Raw genomic sequence first — 27,101 nt, 5'->3', positions numbered from 1 at the left:
TGTTAAACTTGGGGAATTCATGTGATTTACCTTCAAAAAGTTGACACAGGCCCATGCAGAACATTCCTTATCAAGAGCACAAGTTTTCTGTTTGCACACATCATTTTTGGAAGGCCAAGAACATGTTGAAGACGTGCCTTGCTTAGGGAGGCTTTCAACTTCAAAAACCAATGAAAACATTGAATGTAAAAAATTTGTTCCTCTATGAGAAACTGTCAGCCAAGTGTTTTACAAAGATGTCCTTTAAAGTTCAAGGAAAAGGGTGAATCAAGTGAGACAAGACATTGCGGACAAGTGGATACTCCATCATGACAACTCCCCATGTCACACATCCTCTTTTATCATGGAATTTTTGATGTCAAAAGGCATTCCTGTTGTTCCACAACTCCCCTATTCACCTGATCTGACTCCTTGTGACATTTTTCTATTCCCAAAATTAAAAACGTCTTAAAAGGATGTCACATTGGGACTCTGGAGAACATTCAGAAGAATGTGACAGATACATTAAAGGCCCTACCAGTTGAACCCTTGCAGCACTGATACCAAGACTGGGAACAATGACTCTGCCCATATATATCTCCTGATGGGAGCTACTTTGAAGGATACAATATTCTTGTTTGAAAATAAAAATACTTTGGTAAATTAAAGATCAATCCAATTACTTTTCTCACACACCTCATATGTAATAGTGTTGTACTGTCGAGTGCATTAATGGTACAATGGTTGCAATGCATTCAAAGCTCTTCACATCATTATAATCAAACCACAGTAACATGCTACCAAACATCACTCCATAATACATGCAGCATTTTGATCATAGTCTGATATTCTAGCATGAGAACTTTGTTGATGTACTGTTGGTACTGCTGCTTCATTATTCTGCAGCACCTCAGATGAAATTAGCTCTCTTCAAGTCACAGAACAAGTTTTCTACTGCATTCCAACTTTGCAGTTATTGGCAGCTGTGAGAATAAGTTTTGCTTGTGTGGGTTTTCACAACCAAAGAACACTGTGTAATTCTCTGTAAGTATATAATACAGAAGTCTATTTGTTAATATAAAGGTGTAATTAAACCAGAAAAACACCTCTCAGTTGTGAGTTCTTTCTTTCTGTTTATTAAGATGCTCATAAGTTGCCAAGACCCAATCTACAACTGAAGGTGAATCCCACCAAGAAAAGGGAAGATGATGGCTGCAAGGGGATTGATTGATTGACAGGGGTTATGGAACTAAACAGTGAGGTCATCAGTCCAGGCTGCATGAAGAGAGAGCAACAAGGAGTGCAGATGCATACTAGAGAGTTTTCATACCCAGGCTTTTAGAATGCTGTCATTTGAAGAGAAAAAAGACTGGTGTATGGAAGATCAACTCCTACATTGCCAGATAAAAAAACAATGATAAAAAAATGTGTTTGACATATCGATGCCAAATATTACAACAAAATAATCTGGATGCAAAAATATATCAAAATTATATTGTTGGCCACATTTTTTTTTTCTTCAAATGAAAACAGTGTACACTCTTCTTCAGGATTTGACGCCATGAATAATCTTCTAAAGGCTGCAAATCATCACATGCACAATCACATATAGTGCTTTAAACTTTATTGCTGCATTTGGTGCATCAAGAATTCATATCGAGTTGGATCAGCAGCAAAAATTAGACATTCTTAAGTGCAATGAGTCCGCCACTCATGGTCTCGCGGTAGCGTTCTCGCTTCCCGAGCATGGGGTCCTGGGTTCGATTCCCAGCGTGGTCTGGGATTTTCACCTGCCTCGAGATGACTGGGTGTAGTTGTGTCGCCTTCATCATCATTCATCCCCATTATGGTCAGAGGAAGGCAACGGCAAACCACCTCCATTAGGACCTTGCCTAGTACAGCGGTGCGGGTCTCCCGCATCTTTCCACTATGCTCTGTAAAGAAGCATTTGACTTCATTTCCATTTCCAAGTGCAATGACATTGCACATTGTCCAGTCACATTATTGTGACCACCACCTATGTTCAACATCAACATGCAGTAGCCACTCACAGATGACAGGTGGTAGCACTAGCAGTGGAGGGTACATAAAGCATCTCCAGGGGTCGTAGAAAACGGTGCAGCACTCATCGTGATGTGGAAATAGAGAAATTTATCCAGTGTCTAAGAGGACATGATTATTGGCTTTCAGGCTAAGGGTGGAAGCATTTCCAAAACAGAAGAGGTTGTCAAAATATCCACGGGTGTACTGCCAGTCTACAGTGTCCAACGGACACAATATTTCGGCAATCATACAAGTCGCCATCATCAGGTGAACTGACGAACTGAGCTCCTGTGAACATGCCGGTATGGAGATCCGTATGCTATGGCTGCTCAGGGGGAACTGGGTTCGGTCGCGGCGGTGGCCGATTTAAATACCCTCCACCCGCGGTGCGCGCCCCGCGCCCCGCGCCACGGTCACACGGTGGAACAGACTGCGACGGCATCTGAGATACCGTCGGGGTGATGGCTCTGTCCGCCGTGGTCGTCACAACTATACGTTTGCTCGATTTACTCTTGATTAACCCAATCGCTGGTTTCCAAGCCTTGCTAAGATTATAGCCACAGTCACGGTTTATGAGGTCGTCATTGGTGCGAATTTCGATGGCTTCTCTAACAACGCCATCCCAGTATCTCGACGTCTGTACCAGAATCCTCTTGTGTTCATACTCCATAGCGTGATTTTCCAACAAACAATGTTCCGCGGGGCGCGGACGGCGGAGGGAGTGCGCCGCGGGCGGAGGGTATTTAAATCAGCCGCCGCCGCGACTGAACCCAGTTGCCCCTGAGCAGCCATAGCGTATGGATCTCCATATCGGCACGTTCACAGGAACTCAGTCCATCAGTTCACCTGATGATGGCGACATGTATGATCGCTGAAATATTGTGCCTGTTGGACACTGTAGACTGGCAGTACACCTGTGGATATTTTGATTATCAAATACGCTGGGAGAAACTCAAGAATCACAGACGAGGTTGTATTTGCTCATGTGCCACTGTGGTTAAAGTATACTGTGCAAGGCAAAATGGCCCCATCCAAAACTGGCACCAAGGCAGCTGTGTGCACCACAGGCCATAGGTGACAAGAGTGAATGATGGCTGTGGAGATGTGTACAGGCAAACAGAAATGCAGATGTTGAGTAACTGACCATCCACATAAATCAAGGAGCTACCAACAGTGTCTCTTCAATGACTGTTCAGCGAACATCGCTGCTTATGGGACTTCGCAAGGGGTGCCTGTGTCATGTACCAATACTGACTGCAGTTCATCGGTGACAATGGCTGAAATTTTCATGCCAGTATTGTGATTGGACCTCCACTAAGTGGTGACAGGTGGTCTTTCCAGATGAATCATGTTGTGTGCTCCATAAGCAATAAACATCTGAGAGTCAGCACTGTACAACAATCGTTAGAAGGGTCCAGGCCTGAGGTGGGAGTGCTATGGTCTAAGGAATGATGTCACAGTATTCCCTGGGTGATCTCATCATTCTGTAAGGCACAATGGATAAACACAAGTATGTAGGGATTCTTGGAGATCTTGTCAACTCTTACATGCAGTTTGTTTTTCCTCAGAATGGTGGCACCAACCAGCAGAGCAATGCAAAAGGTCACACAGCTCACAATGTACATGTGTGGTTTGAAGAGAATCAGACAGAGTTTTCCATACTCCCCTGAAAACCAAACTCCCCAGATTTAAACAAAATCAAGAATCTGTGGACCACCTCAACTGGGCTTTTTGCACTATGGATCCTCAGTCAAGAAACCTAGCACAGCAGGCCATCACATTGGAGTCAGAATGGCTCCACTTCCATTGGTTCCTTCCAGAACCTTATTGACTCTCTCCCTGCATAGTTCACAGCAGTCTGCACTACAAAAGGTGATTATTCAGGCTTTTGAAAAGTGGCTACATTAATGTGACTGGACCCTGTAAAACAAAACAGAAAAGTAATCGAACATTTGATTGATGTAGTCATATTCTTCAATAATCAGGAACTTATGCTTTTGGGTTAAGCAGAAAATGAACATTTTGCAAATAGTGGAAACTATATTGAATTAGTTTTGATCCTTAGCAAATGTGATGAAATGTTGGGCCAGCAAATACAGATGGTGACGGGGTTCTCTGGACTATCCAGTCACATTCAAAATGACCTAATAGAATCTGCAACTACAGTTCTACTGGAAAAAATTAAGAAAGAGATAAGTAACGCACCCTTCAGTGCAGTTATTGTGGATGAAACCACTAATGTGTCAAAGCAATATCAACTCTCTACTGTACTGTGGTACGTGTCTGTTAGTCATGAAGTTCAAGAAAGAGTTCTTGGTTTCAGTGACACAAATCTAGACCATAGCACAACTGCTCTAGAAAATCATGTTTGTCTTACATTGGAAAAGTATGAATAGGTTCAAAACTAGTAGCACAATGCTATAATGGTACCATCACATTATCTGGAGCATTCAATGGCCTTCAAAAGAGAGTAAAGGACAAATGTCCTGAAATAATTTACACATGTTTTGCTCATAAGTTAAAACTAGTGTTTTCTTTGTCTGTATCCTCTATAAAGAAATGCAAAATATTTTTATGAGACTAAGTAGTTTTGCAACATTTTTCCCTAAATCCATGAAGAGAACTGCTACACTGGAAAGGGCATTAAAAAAATATTTTCATAAGTGTGCCCCACATGCTGTAACTATAATGGAAGGCTAGTTGACATGATTAAAAAAAAAACATATTTCCAATCTTTTAAAACTGTTTGACAGTATTTTTAACAATCCTGATGAATGGGACAGTCATACACACCACAGCTCTTGAGGTTTCAGTAATATTTGCAAGTGTTCATTAAAGTTTTGTTGTGATCTTCAAGTCAGAATAGTCTGTGAACCCCGAACTTGTTAAATATTCTTCTTATCTGTAAATAACTTAATTTTTGCTAAAAACCAGGACTTGATAACTTCAATCTTTTTAAGCCTTTTATTGGGCATCTAAATACAACACATATTAGATGATAAGTATCTTGTTCCAGGAGAACTTCTGGGTAAGTACTAAAAAGTGGTTTTTTTTTCTAATATAAGTATATACACATTATTGATATATTATTGAAATAAACTTTGGGTCATTGAGATTCCTTGACAGCATGACTGGCACTGAAGACTCTTTGCTGCCTTGGACTACTTTGCCTGTCATCTCTCCAAATACATCTTCAACTTTCTTGAAATGCAGAGACACCAGGTGGAATAACTCATGCCAATAATATAAGTGATGTTCAAAAAGAAACGAGCTGGAGGTATAATTACAGAAACCAGTACCTGTATGTTAGAAGAATTGTTGAACCTGGCTGTTGAGACATTTGTCCCACTGTGATGCAAGTTGGTGAATAGCTGTCTCATAAAATTCCCAGGGCTGCGATGTTAACCAGTTCGGCACGTACAGCTGGACGTTGTCATCCGAGGTGAATTGTTTGCCCCTCAGAGCCTTCTTAAGGGGACCAAAAATGACATAATCACAGGGAGAGAGGTCCAGACTGTATGGAAGATGGCTGAGAACCTCCCATTTGAAATTTTGCAGGAGTGCTGCAACTGTGTTGGCCATATAAGGCTTCGCATTGTCGTGGAGCAGAATGATCCCCTGGGTGAGATTGCCTTATCATTTTGATTTGATGGCTTGGTGAAGGTTTGCGAGTAATGCTGGGCATTCATTGTTGTCCTGTGCAGCAGGAAGTGAATCAGAAGTGAGGGGCAAACAATTCACCTCAGACGATGACATCCAGCAGAATGTGCGGAGCTGGTTAACATCGAAGCCCCAGGAGTTTTATGAGACAGCCCTTCACCATCTTGTGCCACAGTGAGACAAGTGTCTCAACAGCCAGGGTCAATACTCCTAACATACAGGTATTGGTTTCTGTACTTATGCCTCTGGCTTGGTTCTTTTTATATACCTGTAATAAAATACACAAAACAAGACTTGTCTTCTAATATATCTTCTTACATCATAATTAGATCTTTATATTCTGAACAATTATTCTGAATAACAAAAATACATATAGTTCAACTAATAAAGCTTGTTCATTTATATTTAGTATTAGTATGAGATTTCACTACCATTCAACAAAATTATTTATTTCCCAACTTTGACTACAAAATATCTGAAACATCTCATACCCTCACAATTTCTTCAAGAATTTGACTTTCAGTTCTTACTTCAAATATCTGGTTAAGTATTTGAGATCACTGATATTCTTTTTGACAATATTAAAATTGAAACTTTTGTATGGCTAAGATAACAGAAACTAAATTGTGCTTTCACCAGAAAAGAGATGGGTTTGATAATAGTTTGATTCAGTTATGAAATCTATGAGGGGTCCAAGAAAAGACATTGTCATCAATAACATGACCCAAGAACTTGCTACTGACATCTTTACTACGAAATTTACAATGTTGTGAATCAGCAAAAAGGGGTAAATCAGCAGACTGAGGTTCAGTTTGAAGGGCTCGAAAAACTCAAGTGTTTTTTTTTTTTTTTTTTTTTTTTTTTTTTTTTTTTTTTTTTTTTTTTTTTTTTAAAAGGCTGCAGAGCAAAATAAAAAATTTCCTTAACGAGCTTTTCACTCATTAAAACATAGCTGCGGACAACATTTTGAATTTGGTGATCTCAGAAGCAAACTCACTTGGCGTATTCAATGGAGGAATACCTTTCTATGGGACTGCACCAAATTCTTCCATACCTGAGGAGTTCTGGTTTGTCATCCTCTGCGTTCATGAACTTTTCTATTGGCATATAATCAAAGAATTCAACAGGAAGGAAAGAAATGAATTATCATTCAAGTAAAACAAAGACAATGAAACAAAGAACTAATTTTCATTCATTATATTTTAGAAAGTTCATATGGAATAGTCTGTATTTTTCGCTGGCATACTATTTCAGCTCTGCCTCTCAGCTATTTGATAGCACATGTACAGTACCTTATAATTCAGTATTAAAGCAGTGCAAACAGTTTAACAAGTAATTTGCTTCAAAAATTCTCTTAGAATAGACTGTCCTTTATAACTTCACCCCTTTGTTCAAATGTCACCACACACCACTTATTGTGTTGCTTAAACATTCCTCTTATCAGAGGAAAAGTATCCACAAAATCTCAATAGAAATCTCTAGGTCAATACTTAACAAAAGTGTATCCCATATTTAAATTTATGCAAGAAGAAAATGTAATTAAAGTACTTGTTGTACAGAAACTGAAACATGAAGAAATGCAGCAATCAGTTCAGTTCCTTGTAGGTGTCTACAAAATTTACAAAGTATGTGAATCTCCTCAGAACCTGACACATAACTATAACCACATCATGTCAGTGGCATCAGGGAGTGTATCCCAATACTCAATTGTGGATAGTCCTATTGATGCACCATCTCTTTTTGCTTAATATAGGTCCAAAGCCTTCTACTTTCTACCTCCAATTTTCTTTTACCCTTCTTCTTTATTCTCCAAAAATATTTAAATTCATCTTTGTAATGTGCAGTTTAAACCTAGAAGTGCAACAGACTGTTACTCTTTTCATTTTCATCAGTTCTTCTGCTTATTGTTAAAATATTAAGCTGTAATTTCAAAATTCTAAACAGAAATCACACACTTCAAATAAACTGGCATCAAATACTATTGAACAACAAAAGCTATTGAACTTATTTCTAAATTGTCCACAAGAAGCATCTGTATTTGTCTCACAATTTCAGCTCTATCTGTGTACTGATTTTAAATAACTTCTTCCATATTGTTTGTTGATAGACAATATACACTCACGTTCAGAAAAAAAAGAACACCTTGAACAATTGAATGACTAGGGATAGGATATTGACATGCACAGGACATGAGCATTAGTATGTTCTGCAGAAATGATTAGCATTAGAACCATGTTGGCCTTCAGGTTCAAGTTCAAAATCATTACTGCAGCAGGACATGACCTACTGGTAAAGTGTGCCTGCAGCTCTCACTGTCAATATAAATTGAAGGTAATGGATCAGTATCACTTCAGCAGGGATGCAGGATGCCTCGTGGACACATGAACAAACTGTACTGTCAAATTATGGAACCTGAAAGAGGGTGCATTATTGGAATGAGAGAATGTGATACATCCATCCACAATATTATAGCTCATATGGATGAAGTGTTTCAGCAGTGCAACGGATATGTGCAGAATGGTTCATGGAAGGCCATAGAACATGACAAGATGAGTCAGGTCACACCACCCAGACCAATCCCTGACAAGAGTGACACCTCATGAGAATGGCATTGCAGGACAGATCTGCATTCTCCTTGGCTCTGGCACAACAGTGGAACACATTGTACACTATCATGGGTGACAGTCCATTGGCATTTATTATGGCATGGGTTACATGCTCATCGTTCACCTCTCTGCCTACCTTTTATGAATGTGCAGAAACATGCTAGATGGCAATGGTGTATGGAAAGATGTCACTGAGGAAAGGAATGGCATCAGATTGTGTTTTCAGATGAATCCAGGTTCTGTTTGTTTGAAAATTATGGCCACATTTGGATTTGACACAGACAAGAGGAGCAGCATCACAGTGACTGCATTTGCACATGACATGCAGCACCAACTCAAGGCACTATGGTGTGGGGTGCTATTGAGTACAACCACAAATCACAGTTGGTGCATGTCCAAGGCACTGTGACCAGTGTGACCTATGTGAGTGACATCCTGCAACCCATAACCTTACTCTTTTGCACAACACCCCAGATGCAGTTTCTCAGGAGACAATGCATGATCACACATTTCTGCATGAATACATGCCTTCTTGATGTCACAGGATGTCAGTCTTTTGCCCTGGCCCACCAGATCATCAGACTTGCAGCCAATCAAAAAAATATGGGATATGGTGAAATGGTGGGTGCAGTGCTGCAACCCAATGCCAACCATCACAGGTGGAACTTTGGAAGCAGGTGAATGCAGCATGGATGGTTATACCACAGAATACCATTCGCACCTTAAATGCGTCGAAGCCGTCATGCATGGGACAAGTTATCAGGGCCCAGTTGCCGGACTTTGTACATACCAGGCAACAGGATACATGCTGAACAGAGGTGAATTAAATGCTAATCCTTTCTGCAGAACATACTGATGAGCACATACGGTGAATATAAGCATCCGATCTTTAATTGATTAAGATGTTCTAATTTTTTTTTCGGAAAATGAGTGTATGGTGAAAGAGATATATTAACAGTTGACTCTCAAAGTGTTACAGTAATTTTTAGGCAAGATCAATTACTGCAAAAAATTAATTCCCACTCAATATCATTTTAGGTAGTCATCCTTTAAATCTCCTAAAAGTGGTATCAGATTGGAATGGTCTTAAGGGGAGTTGGAATGCCCTATCCTGACAATGTTAAATTTAGGGACTTGTCTTCCCTGTATTTCAGGAACCACTGTAGCCATTGACATGAAACTTTTACATGACATTAAACTGCATCTTCTGAGTCTACAGAACTACAATAATTGAATTTCAGTCACTACTTTTGGAAATACTATTTTTTAATTACTTGGTTAAAATTTTGTGTTCTTTCTTTGTATGTTATTCTAAATAATTTTAATTATACTTAACATTATGTTCTTCTTTTTGTTCAGTAGACTCAGGATATGTATGTTATTACTCCCTGAAAGTATGAGTACTCTACTTGAAGTGGTTTCTGGGATTTATGGAAAAATGCAACAGAAAATGTAAATTTTCAGGAATGGCTTCTGAAGTTTCAAAAGCCTGTAACTCACTTAATATATGCTTAATTTTTTTTTTTTTATTTTTAGTCACTAAGAAGCACCGTGCACCATACTGTGTATCATCCAATTTATTTTTTTTTCAAGTTTTTTCTTCTTTTCTTCTGTCTGGACTCTTTAGTGGCCAACTGTGCTGCATACTCTGCTTTATCAATGCGAACCCTGTCCATCCATTCAAGTTCTCTGATGCAGTTTGCTCATATGCTGTAGCAATTTCACCCTACCAATGTTGTCATCATTAAAAGCAATAACAGCATCACTGACCCCCCACTTTAGTGTCTATATTCCAACAAAAACATTTTTTGGTAAGCGAGTCCATATAAGATTACTGAACGACTCATTGGGATTTTGAGTCTGACCATGCAGACACTTCTTCAGTAATTCAGGATTTGGCAGGTCTCTGTAAATAGGTTTTATGATATCCATGACTAATGTTGGGACAGAATGTTTATGGCTATATGAACTATTTGAGTTCTGGGCATTGTGGTAATTGCACCATGAATCAGGTCCAGGAGGGCAAAGGTGGTGTACTGCTTTTTCATCAGTCGACTGTCTGTGGAAGAAGGTAGCCCATACTGCCTGCTTCATTTTCAACAAATCCTCAGTATTATTTCTAATGGCCATCTCATAATACTGCTGCACTTCATCAATCATTTTGTGTGTCAGTTGTTCTTCACAAATCCAGCTTGGTTCCTGGAAATCTCGGTGATTCCATGAATCCTTTGGTCCAGAACATGCTCAAAGATTTTCATGGCTCGGCAGAGAAGTCAAATTGGATGGTAATTGGTGCAGTCAGTGGGATTTCCCTTCTTAAAGATAGGCATGGTGGTGTTCTGTTGCCAATCAGTTGGTGTGTGTCTCTCATCAATGATCCTGTGGAAGAATCCCGTTAATCATTTGGTTGCATACCAATGATGGGAACACCAAAACACTGCTGGAAGGTCATCTGGGCCGGTGGCTTTCCCAGGCTTCATTTTCCTCATAGCAGTCTTGGCCTCTTTGACTGAAACTTCTCTTGAGGGCCCTTCAACAGTGTGGCTGGTGGGTATTGGTGGATGGGGAACTCTTATGTTGAGATCTTCTTGAAGTAGCTGCACCATCATTCTCTGGCCTTCTTCCAGTCAACTAGCAGCAACTTATAATTGGCTCCATAGAACTGATGAACATCTTCTGAATTGCAATGTCTTGCTTTAGTGAGTAGATATAAGTCCCGCTATCCTTCACGTGTGTCAAGTTTTGTGTATAAATCAGTGTAACGTGAGGATTTGGTTGCTGCTGTGACCTGTTTTGCATCTCTTTGGGCTGTTCTGTAAGCATTCCATTGCTTTGGTGTTTTATCAACAAGAAACTCATGATATAATCATTTCTTTGTGTATACCATGTCTCTGATTGTGTCATTACAAAGCCACATATCTCTATTGATCCTCCGTCATCCTGGTTTTGTTGTCCCAAGAATTGCATGTGCAGCTTCGTGAGCAGACTCTTTCAGTTTCTGCCAGCTTTCTTCAACTGTGGTAACTGGTGGTGAAGTAATTCAGGCTATGATGTCAGCTTCCTTATCCTTGAATGTCCACCATTTCATTCTCGCAGGTCCTGTGCAATCTACATGCTTGTTTGTTGGCAACTTGATTCATATCTTGCAGATCAATCAACGGTGTTGTGTCGTAACTATTTCATAGGGGATGGCCTTTGCATCAAGCACATCTTTGACATCACAGCATCTCAAAAGGATGTAGTTGATCTGCATGGCATTAGTGCCACTGTAATATGTGACTAGATGTGAGTTACGATTTTTGAGCTACGTATTCGCAATCAGGTTATGAGCTTCTGAGAAATCAAAGATACACTGACCATTGCCATTCTTTCTCCTAATCCATGCCCACCATGAGCAGTATGTTCTTCCTTTCTGCACCCTATGTGTCCATTCAGATCACCAGTGATGATGTAATCTTCTGTGGGTACTTTAGCAGTCTTTGCATCAAGTATCCTCCAAAAGGCATCTTTAATACAAGTTGCTTGGTCAGTTTATGGAGTGTAGGCACTGAAAAAGTGGATTTTTCTGTCATCTGAGATGTACACAATCTTCATCAGGCAATCATCATATCTTTGCACTTCAGGTATATTACTGTCGAACTTGGATGATACTATAATGCAAATGCCAGTAACTGTTCTGTGTGTGCCCTTATACATCAGCTTGTAACTGCATCCAATATCATACGATTTGCTTCCACTCCACCATGTTTGTGGAACTGCACAGATGTCTATGCATTGGGTTTCAAGGGCCTTGGATAGCTCATTGTACCATCCAGTCATGGTGCCAACATTGAGTGTTGCAAGATGGGATGTGAGGGTTAGCTTGTTTAGCCATTGCCGCCCATGCAACAGTAACCCTTGCATATTTCTCACACTGACCAAGCCATGCCAACATGCATCACCTGCAGGGAATACCCTAGCTCTTGTCCCAGATCCAGAAGACATTTCCATAAACATGTGACAGAATTTTTAGTCAGCTCATCACATAGCCTGTCAACAACACTGCTCCTGACATGGAGAACAGACACCTGTTGCAGGCACTCCTAACAGGGAGTGGCACCCAAGCTGAAGTTGGATCTTCCACCTTCTTCACTGTTGGGTCTCCACACCTCATCCACCATTGAAGCTGTTGACTAACTTCAAGAGAAATGGAAAGAGCTCCGACAGTCGAAGAATGAGCTATCGGAAGCACAAGGGCAAGGGCCATGAAAGGCAGAAAGAGGAAAATGAAAGACTCCTTAGGCCTCACATGCCCTAATACTGCTGGGGTTGGAAATGAGCAAGAGTTGTCTGAGGGTGATTGACAGGAAAGGTAACAGGAGGGACCTGGCACAAGTAAATGGAAGCAATGCCAGGCACAGCTTGAGGCCCCGTGCTCGCCACACACATCATGCAAGATGTGTGCCCCTGAGGTTATAAAAACATTAATGGTGTTATAAATAAATTGTTTTCCAAACCATTAAATCAGTTATGGCACTGAAAAAATCAAAGTGTTCTTCAATGACACTAAATTTCTTTGAGTAAGATACCATAATGTCTCTCATCACCTACATGGTCCATTGGCTCTTCTGTCATAAAAAAAAGGTGCACTATAGTAATTCCCATTACTCATTTAATTATTGGAGTACAGGTACACATTCCAATGTAAGTGCATTACCAGGCTTTCCAAAGGGCCCACCTACCAATTTTGATGCTAATGAAGCAATTTGATTTCACTTGGTAGAAAATTTGCAATAGTTTGTCGATGACTTTCCTTTCATATCCAGAGAAGTGGTGTCTGCCACTATCATGGACCAAGTCCCATGACACAACATCCTATAAATTGTGTATCTTCTCTATGATCCTTTTATATTGCTGTGTCTTACATCAGTGCATTGAATGTCACCTTACCGATGCCTCCTGATTTGGTAGACTCCATGGTGATCATCCAAAAGGCCCTCCACCTCATAGTGTTTTATTTGCTTCATCAGTGGCTCACATTGGGGCATGGCTTGGATGAATAACTTACATGTATAGGCTGAGTATTGGTGCAGAAGTTGAAAATAAAGTAAATGCATGTGCTGATTCTGCACTGAACCCATTGTCTACATCATGCCACAATTATTAAATTAGAGAACATATTAGTAATTTCAATAAGGGAAACAAGTCACAAACTGTCCTAGAAATGGGAATACAAGGACATCCAGGTGCTGAAAATGTAAAGAAGAAAAATAACTTGTCAGTTGGCATACAAATTAAAATGCAAGGTCCATCTAAAACACTCTCCTATGTTGAAGTTGTGATTTCACCTACAAGATTAACATCATCTGCAGAGGAAAAAGATGTGATGCCTACAGGAAAAATGGAAATCCCACATGCAACAAATAGGAAGAAATCTTCATCAAGCAATGCAAATAAAAGGTTGTTGGGCAGAAGAAATGCTGAGCCTTCTTCACATCTCAACAATTTTTTATGTGCGGCCTGACGGAAAAGAAGGGACAACAGCAGGTAGTATCGAGTGTCTCCTCCCTCCTGTCTCAAGGCAAACTCCTGTGGATTCTCAGTCAGGTAAAAACAGCACAAATAGAATATGAAAGCAGCAGGAAGGCATCTCTTTCTTTCATCAAAACATAAGAGACCTGTTAAGCAAAACAGATCAACTACTTATTAAAATTAATGAAAAGGATTGTATAAATAATGCTAAGATTTTGTGCTTAACTGAGCACCAAGTTACTGATAAATGTGCCTTGTCACCTATAGTAAGTTATAGTCTAGTAACACACTACTGCAGGAAAAGTAAAGACAAAGGTGGAGTAGCAATTTATGTTAAGGATAGTGTAGCATACAAGGCTACAGATATTAAGAAATATTGTGTGAAACAACAATTTAAGGCATGTGCAACTGAAATAATAACTAATTTCTACACAATAATAGTGCTGGCAGTCTACAGGGCACCTTCAGGTGACAAAAAAACTTTTCTACATACAATGGAACACCGGCTTTCAGGGTTACATGCAAAACCAAAGGATATTGTATTTTTAGCTGATTTCAGTATAAACTTTTTGACAGAAAATAAGATTACAATTGACTTTGAGATTGTGATGATCTTGTATAACCTGATATCAGTAACAAACTTTCCAACAAGAATTACATCTGAGTCCCAAACTATGATGGATAATGTTTTTCTAGATGTAAGTAGACATCAGAATTATTCTGTCAGGCAGGTTATAAGTGGGCTTTCAGATCATGATGGACGAATTCTCACTCTTTATTATGTTAATATGTTTAAAAAACAATTTCATCAATGGAAGTTCATAATATTAATGAAAAAAGATACTAAATTTAACTGTTTTATAAATGTATTATGTGCTCTTTTCGAAGAAACATTTCCTATGAAATGGGTCAGAAACAGTGCTTCCAATTCTTTAAGTAAGCCTTGGCTTACAAAAAGGTATAAAACAGTCATGTACAACCAAAAGGGAAACTTATGCTGTAATAAGATTACTAAGATGTAGAAAAATGGGAACACTATAGATTATACTGTAAAGTTTTAAAGAAACTAATACAGAGATCAGAAGCTCTTTGTTATGAGAAGAAAACAGATAATTCTGATAATAAAATAAAAACAATTTGGAGCTTTGTAAAAAAAAAGAAACAGGAAAAGATACAACAAGCAGAGAAGATGTAAATAAAATCAGATATGAAGGAACCCTAGTAGATAACACAAAATGTATAGCTGAGATTTTTAATAAGCACTTCCTATCAGTAACTCAACAGATTGGTTGCAAGCCCAATGTTGATGAAGCCATAACTCTTTGTCAAGCTGTATATTCAGACACAATTCCATAAATCCACTGAATCCTGCCAGGTAGATGAAATTCAAAAAATCATCATTTCTCTAAAAAGTAAGAACTTTGCAGGTGTTGATAATATTTCTAATAATTTATTGAAAAACTCTTTTGTGTGGATAAGGGACATTCTTGTCATATTTTCAATGGCTCCCTTCAAAAAGGTGTTGTTCCCTGTAGACTTAATTATGCCATTGTGAAGCCCCTATACAAATAAGGTTATAAAACTGAATTAACTAACTACTGACCTATCTCTTTGCTGCTAGCTCTCTCTAAAATTCTAGAAAAGCTAACACATGTAAGGATTACTGATCATTTCATGAAGAACAAAGTTCTCAGTAACAGCCAATTTGACTTTCAAAAGGGCTGCTCAACAGAAGATGCTATCTATGCACTTGCAAATGAAGTCCTAGGAACCCTTAATGAGAAAATGCTAGCAATTGGTGTCTTCTGTGGTTTGTCTAAAGTGTTTGACTCCATTGATCACCAGATTCTCTTGCAAAAGCAAAATTAGCAGGAATAAGTGGTGTTGCAGGTAACTGGTTACAGCCATATCTCTAAGACAGAAAACAAAACATTGACTTGAATAGCTCACGCAGAGTATGTGATGTTTCTTCACATTCTGAAAGAAGTTACATTATATGTGGAGTGCCTCAGGGCTCAGTTCTTGGACCACTATTCTTGACTTTTATAAATGATCTAGCATCATGTACAAGCCTGTCATATAAATTTACTTTATTTTCTGATGATCCCACAATTTTTGTGAGCAGTAGAACAGATAGTAATCTTGAGGAATCCATTAACCACAGATGTGGTTAATTGGTTCAAGGAGAATGGTCTCTCATTAAATTCCAGTAAGACAAGTTTTATTTAGTTCTGTACAACAACAGAAGATGATAGAGATTTAAGTGTGACATGTGGTAATCAGCCAATAGAGAGAATGGAAAGAACAAAATTTCTTGGAGTGCACAGTGACAAGAAAATGAACTGATCTCTGCATATAATAGATCTCTGTAAGAGACTTAGCTCTGCTATGTATGCTTTACAGGTTGTCACAACATTTGTTGAACCTAAAACTGCAAAAGTGGCATACTATGGCTATTTTCATTCACTCACTGAATAGGGCATTATTTTTTGGAGCACCCAGCCATTAGCAAGGAAGGTGATCATTGCTCAGAATCGAGCTTTAACAGTTATACGTGGATTGTACTCAAGAGACTCATGTAGAAATAGCTTGGGAAAACTTAAAATATATGCAACTACATGCCAATATATTTTTTTCTCTCATGTGTTTTGTCTGTAAAAATATAGAGATGTTTCTACCAAACAGTAATTATCATGAGAAGTAACACACTGAGAAAGAATGACATATGCAGTGAGAATAGAAATCAGAGCTTGGTGCAAAACAGTGTGCACTACACTAGAACAAAATTCTTTAGTGCTCTTCCTCCTGAAATAAAGACAGAGATTCATAACAAGAATAAGTTTAAGAAAGCATTAAAATATTTCTGCTAGGAAAAGCTTTTTATAGTCTAAATTAATTTTTAAGTAAGGAAATTGTAAGATTTTAATATTATATAATACAAGATGACATAATGCCACCAAGAATGTTATTTAACTTGAGCTCTGAATCTGTTTGTGCTCGGTATTGGTTTTCCTGTAGTGTTTTAATGATTCTAAGAAAATATGTACCTCTTTTTCCTGTATTGCTACTCAAAGAAATTTCTGTATAAATTTTTATGTAATTGTGTACTCAAATGTTTGTATATGCTGTAAGACTATCATAATGTATTTGTAAAAATCTGACTCATTCCATGTCCTTGTGAACCCAACACAGTTGGACCTATAGAACATGAAATAAAATAAAATAAAATAAAATCCAATCTGACCTGCTGGGAAGTCCAAACACTCCAGCAGTACTCAAAAATGGGTCACACTAGTTTTCTATAGACAGTTCCCTTTATAGTAGAGATACACATCCCTAAAATTTTTGCAATAAACTTTAAGCTGACCATTCACCTTCCCCACTACCATCCTTATGCGCTTGTTCCATTTCATCTTGATTTGCAAAATTATGATTAAATATTTAATCGATGTGACTGTGTCAAGCAGCACACTACTAATGCTGTATTCAAATATTACAGGATTGTTTTTCCTACTCATCAGTAGTAACTTACATGTGGAGCACCATGTCAAATGCTTTCCAGACATCTAGGAATATGGAATTTGCCTCTTTCCCTTCATCCATGGTTCACAGGATATCATTTGAAAAAAAAGCAAGCTGAGTTTTACAAGAGTAATGCTTTCTACATCCAGGCTGATTTGTGGACAGAAGTTTTCCATCTAAAGGAAAGTTATCGGATTCAAACTCAGAATATATTCAATGATTCTGCTGCAGACTGATGTTAAGGATATTGGTCAGTAATTCTGCAAGACCATCCTTTTACCTTCCTTATAAGCTCAAATCATCTGTGTCTGCTTCCATCTGCTTGGTACTTTGTGCTGGGCAAGAGAAGCAAGCTAAGTAAGAGGCCAATGCTGTAGAGTGCTTTCTTTAAAGGTAAATTGCGATTCCATATGGTCCTGCTGACTTTCAGTTGCTTCTCTGAACCAGGGATGCCTATTATTATGTCCTGCATATGGGAGTGTATGCAACAGTCTAAGGATGGTATACTTGTATGATCCTCTTTGACAATAATTGCTGAAATAAAAATTTAAAACTTCAGTTTTCCTCTTGCTGTCTTCTATTCCCACATAAGACTGGTCAACAAGTGATTGAATAAAAGACTTTGACTGATGTAGTGATTTTATGTAGGACCAAAATTTTCATGGGTTCTAATTGAGATATTGCACTAAAGTAGGATGGTGAAAAATATACACTTAGCACATTGATCTTTTTACAGATGCATAAATTTCTACTAACTTTTGCCTGTCTACATTTGCACATTCTTATTTGAATGGAGAATGCAACTGTCTCTGCTTCATCAGCATTTCCTGAAATTTAATATTTAACCATGAAGGATCTTTTCCTTCCTTAATCCACTTACTCAGCACATTTTTCTCCAGAGTGTGATTCACAATCAGTTTAACCTTTGCATATAACTCCTCTAAGTCCATTCATTGTCTAAATGGTATGCTAACAACTGCTTATCTGCTCTTTCTAGCTAAAATACACTCCTTTTTTTTATTTCTTACCTATAGCTAACCATCAGTTGGGAAGGACATAACACTGAATTGCTTAAGCACATAAACAAATCTTTGCAGTGAGGATGATGTCAGATGTAGGAGATATATATATATATATAAAAAATTGCGAACTTTGCTTACTTTCATTCTATTATGTCACACAGGATCATGTTCATCAAACTGAGCAAAAGTTTTTAGCATGCAAAAGCATCTAAGATTCATTTGTGGAGTAAATTCAAGAACATCATGTAGATACCTGTTCAAGGAACTTTGTATTCTAATCACTGCTTCTCAGTGTATTTATTCCTTAATGAAAACTGTTGCAAGTAATATATCTCTGTTTCCAACCTATAGCTCAATACATGGTATCAATACTAGGAATAAGAACAATCTACGTAAAGGCCTAAAATCACTTATCTTGGTCCAAAAAGGGGTCCAATATTCAGGAACACACATTTTCAATAAATTGCCAGCAAATATTAAAAACTTGGTTTCAGATAAAACACGGTCTAAACAGAGTTTGAAAGACTTTTTGAGAGGCAACTCCTTCTACTCTATAGATAAATATCTTAACAGAGACTGTTAGGCCAGCTTAAGTAAAAATGTCTGTTAGATTTCAGTTTTGACAGCACTTGGTCACAACAGTGAAATTATGATAAATTTATTAATAGTGCATAAAGATGTTTCATTCTGACATTTTGTATGTTATACTTTCTGACATGTTCCACACCCTCAAGAATCATCTTATTTTTTGGGTCTATGGAGCTAAAACTGAATGTAATCTAATATAAACTGTTTACTATGATGACATCATGATTACTAACCCTGTCTCTCCACTGATAAGGTCAGGTCAGTTTGTAGCTACAAGGTCTAAAACATATCCATTGCATGTGGGTTGTCATAGAAGCTGCTGAAGGCAGTTTTTGGAAAACATGTTCAAAATTACTTCCATAGACTGTCTGCCCATACCGCCTGAAATAAATCCATAGATGTCCCAGTCTATGCTTGGTAGATCAAAGTCATCTCCAACTAATAATGCATGATGTTGGTACTTCTGTGCTAATGAGTGTAGTCTTTTTTGAATAACTCTTCAACTGATATGGTGGAATTGAATGACTGGTAAAAACAAGTGATAATTAACTTTAGTTAATCTAGGCCTGTTACCACATCCATATAACTTCACAGTTACATTCAGTTTCAACCGCTATAGATACAATATTTTTGTCAACAGCAATGAACACTGCCCCTCATATGACATCTAATACACATTCTTTGCCTAATTAATTATTTTGAAGCTTTATACTTATGGTTCCAGCCAGCTCTCAATTTCAAGATCAATTTGAGTGCACAACTTCCCTAGAGAATGGTAAATTCACCAACTTTGTTACAAATACTTCAACAATTTACTGTTAAAATTTTGGCAGTCAAAGTATCTGTACTTTTTACATGGTCTGATTCTGCTCTCTGCATGCTTATTGATGAGTGTTCATCACAGGACCTCAGATTACTGCCTAATGCAGTTACTCTGCTACCTGAGTTGCAGCTTCCTATGCATAGTGCACCCCTCTCCTATCAAGCAGAGTTCTACAATTCTACATCCCATAAAGGAGGCAGTTACTCTGCTACCTGAGTTGCACCTTCCTATGCATAGTGCACACCTCACCTATCAAGCAGAGTACTACAATTCTCCGCCACACAAAGGAGGGTCAGTAATCTGCAGACAAGACCATCACAGAATTGATGGAGCATTTGATTGAGACTCTCCATTCAGATTCAAACCAAAGGACCTGATCAACTCTGGCTACAATGCTGCTGCAAATTATGAGCTCTTCTTGTACGCTGTAAGTGACACCAGCAGTCTTCACCACATTCCCCACTGCCAGTATGAACTGACGATGGCCTCAGAACCCAAGCAAGAGGCACTGTTGTTGCCAACATGAGTCACATCTTGCAGACATCTGCAATTTGGACCCCCAGTAGCCACAGCAGGGCTTTTTCCACATCCCTGATGGGGCCCCTGGCAGACACGCTGAGTGCAAATTGAACTTCTTTATCAGCCATGGACACTATTTCCCTAAAGGGCTCCATAATGAGCCTAATATTGAAGTTATCAATAACCAGCAAATCTCTGTCTCCATGTGCATGCCTGGACCCTGCTGAAGGAGCAGCCATTTCTCCAGTCTCAGTGTGAATGGGTGAGGCCAGACAGGCAGCCCCCAGAGTGACACTTCATCACAAGCAACATGAACATTTAAAAATCTGCCACTCACTCTGCAGTGAGGGCAGTTCACTCACATTGGGTAATCTGAAAGTTGCCTGCAGCAGAGCCTGTTGGCAAAATAACTGACATCTGAGGTGTACCATGTCATGCACCAGATTCTCCACCACTGCTACACCTCAAGGCAGCATCCAACAGACATCCGACTGTAGCAAATGTGCCTTCAGCTGTCCTTGAAATGCAGTCGGCTCACCCTGCATCCAAACACAGCATACACACATATGCTACTGATCCTAGTATTAATAATTTAAGAATCAAACTATAAAAGCACACAGAAAAGCTAAATATGTAACTTGTTACTCTCCTGGTATATCACAGTGGTGAGTGGTGGAGCTGGCATGTCAGTCTGGACACAGGTATTTGGACTTAGGAATGGTCACTTATCACTAAGCACATCAGAAGTTGTCTGTGAAATTCTGGTGTACCACATGAGGTCATGACCATCAGAGGATTATTCTACACTGCGTGCAGCACCATATCTGAAGTACGGGCAGTCCACATTCCATGCCATTCCATTGTCAGTCATGCCACTCAGCAGTTTAACCTGTACCTTTGAAACCACTGCCCCTTCTGTCATCTCTGAACAAAGCCTTGGTAGCATGGGCACTCCCACCAGCTTTGATGTTCATTATAGGAGACCATCAACAGCTGGCAACACTATCTTTGGTGGCACCTGTCACAAGCCTCTGGCAGTAGCACAGAAGCCTCTGTCAGGGCTCTCTTCATTTTGTCCTCCCTTATCAGTAGTCTACATTACATCCCAGCCATTTCCATCCCTAAGAGTTGTTTAAAGTGGAAAGGGATTTAGTATCCTCCAACAGACAGTATTATTGAGTACACAACTATTCATTTGCCGCCAAGGATGCTTGTCACAAGTGCCACTCTCATCACATCTTATTGGCAACAGCAATGGCCATAATATATGAATAAAGGGGCCCAATCCTTAATTTATAGCTAGTGCTTTGTTAAATCTGAAAGTTATCGGTACCTTCTCAATATGCTAGTTATTCTGTTGCTGCTATGGACTTGTATTCTCTTGGAGTGCACTTCAGTTATTTACTCTGAATTTGGTGTTTTACAATGTCTGATAGTTCTTTAGCCTTTTGCAACTATGCCACTCTAGATTTAAAATTGTTTGTATCTTTATAAGCAGCCCTTGAACTTTTACAGTGCTATTGTGATGAACTAATGTCAGTGCAAGAACAGCAATTGTGGTAAAATTATTGTCTTTATACAGGTCAGTCTTAAAATGTCAGTGCCTCACATAACAGCCATGTCCTCTTCCTTCATACAAATTAATAGCTTTGATGCTGGATATTACTAACTACCTGTACAAAAAAGTGTTTTCTAGTTGTTAAAATTCTTTTTTGTCTTTCTGTAGTGTAGCTCATATTTAATATTATTTGCTTGGGTTTTTTTTTGGGGGGGGGGGAGGGGGGGGGGGTCTGTGCAATTTTGATTTGTCAAATATTATTGTGAAATATTATTCAATGACAAATCCTCCTCCTCCTCCTCCTACTACTACTACTACTACTACTATTGATATGAGTAGCTATGTCCCCCACTCTACATGAATTCCACTGAAGCATGAAAAAATTTAGCCAAGTTATATGGAATTACCTGTACATTTTCTAATACATTTGTTCATAATGAAAAATGTCTTTTCATGCTGTCAATTTGTTAGTGCATAATTTGCAGTTTTTCAGAATTAACAAATTTCTTAGTGTAGTCCGTCATTCATTCTAATTTATGTTAATTTTAGCATTCACCATACACATCTCAAAATTTATTATGACAGAATCTTACCAACACTATCAAGAAGCACTGTTGTACAACTTCCAGCAATGGCACACCGAACAATTACTCCAGGTTCAGTCACATTGACATAGTAACTAAAATTGGCACGAGGAGCACCAATAAGAATCCTACAGACAAAATATAGTGGTTATAATAACAAAAGCTGGTACTCTATTTGTAATCAATAATACATGTTGTAAGAGCATCAGGAAACATGCCCAAAAACAATTTTCACATTTAAATAATTGGCAAGCTAAAACTTAAAAATTCTAATTTAAATCAAGACAATTAGAGGACACAAATTTGAGTTAATAATTTTGTATGTCGAGTACAAAGTGAATAATCATAGTTCAAAAATATAAACCATCAATATTGACACCACAAAAAATCAGTACCACATGGGATTTACACAGAACTTTTAACCACAAATGGTTTTGATTATAAATGGAAATCAAACAATGGAAAGTCCAGGATGGAATAACTGCAATATGAAAAGAATGGAATGCTACTCACCACATAGAGGAGGTACTGAGATGCAGATGACAAGTATACAAGCTTTTGGATAAAGTCTTTCCTCAGAAGTAGAACTATCACACATTCACACACAACTTCCACACACAGGCTATTGTCTCAAGCCACTAAGGCCTGACTGTGACTCCATCTCACATGGATGGATGGTGGAGCTGAGGGTGAGGCATGGAATGGTGAGGGAGAGGGATAGCAAGGTAGAGTTTGGGGAAGATACAGAGATGTGATGGGTTTGGGATAGGGGGATAGGGCTGATGGTGCAAGTGGGGAGTGGGGCAGGGGGTGGAGGCAGAAAGTAAATGGAGAGACAAAACTTTGAGTAGAGGAAAGGACTTGCAGGTGCATTGGCAGGACAGAAGGTGTCTATGAACTGTAGTGAGAGCAGGGAGTGGGATAAGCAAGTGGCAGAGAGGGACTAATGAAGGTTGAGACCCGGAAAGTTATGGGAACAAAGGATACATTTTAAGGACAATTGCCCCCTGCAAAATTCAGAAAAGCTGGTGTTGGTGGGATGAATCCAGATGGCACAGGCTGTGAAGCTGTAATTAAAATGTTGAGAGTCATGTTTATCAACTTGGTGGTTAGCTGTCTCTTGGCCACAATTTGGTGGTGGCTGTTCACACAGACAGACAGCTCGTTAGCACGAGGGTTGAGTGAAAAGTAATGCCTCCACCTTCATAACTCTTCAACAGTTGGCAGCATTGGTATGTGTCAAGTACAGGCTTGTTCCGTAACCTCTTCTCTACAGCTCCAGTTGGCGGGAAGCCTTAGCATTGAACAGTTGTGTTGTTACAGTGTAAAGTATGGGACCCTGCGCAGACAGTCTGTCAATGCAATTTAAGCAATGAGCAGCCATTAAATTCTTGACATCACAAGGTGTCATGACAAAGGAGATTCATCAGAGAATGAAATCAGTTTATGGTGGCTGTGTTGATGTGAGTACTGTGCATCATTGAGTGAGTAAGTTTAAAGATGTTAAGGTGGGAACATCTGACCTGCATGACAAACAAAGAGTTGGACAGCCTATCACAGCAACCACTGAGTGTCAGAAGCAAAATGTTGACAGATTGATTCAGAATGATCGTCTTATCACTCAGAGAGGAATTGCAAGCACAATCAGAATTTCACAAGAATATGTGGGTCACATTATTGCTTTGCTTGGCTATTGGAAGATCTGTGCATGATGAGTACCCCGGATGCTGATTCCTGAAATGAAAGCGCACAGGCTTGAAATTTGCCAGGAACTCCCTTTGCATTACGAGAATGAAGGTGACACCTTTCTCCATTCAACTGTGACAGGAGACAAAATGTGGGTACAACATTGTGACCCAGAGACAAAACGTCAGTCTATGGAATACTGACACAAAGACTTGCTCCAGAAAAAGAAATTCAAGATGTAGCCCTCAGCTGGAAAAATCATGGACACAGTGTCCTGGGATGCAGATGGTGTTATCCATGTTGATTTCCTTGATCATGGAACAACAACAAATTCAAAGCATTACATCACAACAATGCAAACTCTAAAACAAGAGCTAACAAGGGTCTGAAAGGAAAAGGGAAATGTTTTCCTACAGCATGACAATGCCAAACCACACATTTCATGTGCCACCATAGCAGAACTTCAGAGACTGAATCTCACCACCATAAGGCATCCTCCATAAAGTCCAGATTTAGTGCCGTCTGACTTCCATCTGCTCCCGATAATGAAAGACAATCTGCAGGGACATCATTATGCTTCTGATAAAGAGGTTGAGAGAGCTGTGAGTCTATGGTTGTGGAAACAGAGTGTCAACTTCTTCCATGACGGCTTCAGAAAACTTGTTCATCGTTGGCAGAAATGTATCAAATTGTCTGGTGATTATGTGGAAAAGGAATATTGGTAATTGAAAATCACATTATTATTATTTCTGTATTTGATTTATTAAAATATTCCCATCCAAACCCAATTAATGAAGGTGGAGGCATTACTTTTCATTCAACCCTCATAGTCATTCTCATACAGAATGTGTGTGGTTGCAACTAAGCTTATAAATCACAAGGCAGTTTCACAGGTGGCCTTCCCTTATATGGGGTTGGAGATGCCAGTGGCAGGACTGGAGTAGGCAGTAATGGGAGGATGCATTGGACAGGTCTTACATCTGGATCTATTGCAGACACATGAGGTAAGGACTTCAGAGCAGGAATGGAGTAGGGACTGAAAATGATATCGTGTTAGGTTGGATGGGTGATGAAATACCACTGTGGGAGGAGTGGGGAGGATAATAGATTGGATATTTCTCATTTCAGGGCAAGATGATAGATATTCAATACTCTGCTGGAGAATGTAATTCAGTTACGCCAGTAGTTGGCAGTACTGAGTCATGAGAGCAGTACTCCTTTGTGGCAAGACTGTGGGCATATGGTAGCTCACTGATGAGAAAAGGCGTAGGGTCTGTCTCTGATCAAGGTTTGGAGGGCAACTGCAGTCTGTGAAGGCCACAGAGAGACTCTTGGCACATTAGGAGAGGGTAGCTCATCACTATCGATGTTGTTATCATAGGTGGCTATGTTGTATGGAAGGGGCTTTCTGATGTGGAATGGGTAGCAGCTGTTGAAGTGGAAGTGGTGTTGGTGGTTGGAAGGTTTGATGTGAATGAAGGTATTGATGTACCCATCCTTGAGGTGGAGATCAACATTGAGTAAGGTGGTTTCTTTGGCTGAAGAAAACCAAATGAAATGAATGGAGGAAGTGTCAAGGCTCTGGAGGTATGTGAATATAGTGTCCTCACCCTCAGTCCACATAATGAAGATATCATTGAATCTGAACCAGGTGAGTGGTTTGGGAATTTGTGTGGTTATGAAGAATTCCTCTAAATGGTCCATGAATAAGTTAGCATAAGAATGATACCTCACCAGTGCCCATTACTCTAGCATGTATTAGTTTCTAGGAGATGCCTTCATAGCAGAAGTAATTGTGGGTGAGAAGATAGCTGGTCATGGTGGAAAGCAAGGAGATTTTAGGTTTGTCATCAGTTGGGTGTTGGAAATGCTAATGTTCAATAGTGGCAAGGTTATGGGCATTTAGAATGTTAGTGTAGAGGGAGGCAGTATTAACATTTAGGAGCCATGTAGAGGATGGTAAAGAAACAGATGATGTGGAGAGTCAGTGAAGGATATGGATGGTGTCTTTTCTATAGGAGGTTAGGTTACATGTAATAGATTGAAGATGATGGTTCACAATGGAAGAGACTCTCTCTTTGAGGGGTACAGTTTCCAGTCACAATGGCACATCCTGGGTGGCTGAGTTTATGAACTTTAGGAAGCATGTAGAAGGTAAGAGTATGGGGAGTGGTGGGGATGAGGAGAGAGAGAGAGCTCAGGAGAGAGGTTCTGGGATCAACCTAATGATTTGAGAAAGGGCTGGAGATCCTGATGGATTTCTGGAAATGGGTCAGTGTAGCAGGCCTGTAGATGCACTTAGCTGACAGCTGTCACAATCTTTCCACCAGGTAATCCCTGCATTTCAACTCACAATGGTGAAGCCTTTGTCAGCAGATAGGATTATAAAGTCAAGAACAGTTTTCAGGTGATGGACTACAGATCACTCAGTGGACATGAGGTTAGTTTCAATCTTGAGGGATTTGGAGAATGATGTTGAGGCAAGAATCAACATTAGTCATAACAGGTTTTTGGCGGCAGTGGGGATGGATCACAGTGGGACAGACGAGTAAACTAAGTCAGGAATGGTTCGGTAATGATTTTGGTTTGAGTCTTAATGATTAAGTTAGTAGCAAAAATGTGTTTCCACTGAAGGGACCAGGCGAAGAAAAGGAGGTCTTTAAAAAGCTCAGAATGACTGATTTTTGGAGTGGGGTAAAATGTGATGTCTTTGGGAAGTACTGATACTTTTTTAGGATTGAGGCTTTTGTATGTATTGTGTGTCGGTATAGGGTGGTGAGAGAATGTTTCTGAGAGAGTGGTTAATGGTTAATGTAGAAGGTCTGCAAGGCATGTTTGATAGCTATGAGGGGATGTGATGGAGGTTTGATAGGGGCTCTTGTAGTGGTGGTGGATGTTGAGTCCAAGGCAGGAGTGTGAGATGAACAGACTGGATAGCTTTTGAGGTGCATTTTGGATGGGGGGGGGACATGGGATACAGGAGTTTTTTGATTGCAGAGC

General features: G+C 39.3%; 1 protein-coding gene across 1 annotated transcript in view; it reads right to left on the bottom strand.

The window, feature by feature from the left end:
• Positions 1–27,101, bottom strand: part of LOC126260591 (integrin alpha-PS5-like) — a 563,809-nt gene that overhangs the window by 517,378 nt on the left and 19,330 nt on the right. The window contains exon 2 of the mRNA XM_049957927.1: positions 22,425–22,543. Within this exon, the coding sequence (XP_049813884.1) occupies positions 22,425–22,543 (119 nt within the window). The remainder of the gene's footprint in view (positions 1–22,424; positions 22,544–27,101) is intronic.

The sequence above is a fragment of the Schistocerca nitens genome, chromosome 5 (assembly GCF_023898315.1).
Source record: "Schistocerca nitens isolate TAMUIC-IGC-003100 chromosome 5, iqSchNite1.1, whole genome shotgun sequence".
NCBI lineage: Eukaryota > Metazoa > Arthropoda > Insecta > Orthoptera > Acrididae > Schistocerca > Schistocerca nitens.
Note: the sequence above shows the minus strand (reverse complement) of the source record. Positions and strands in the feature narration are given on the sequence as shown.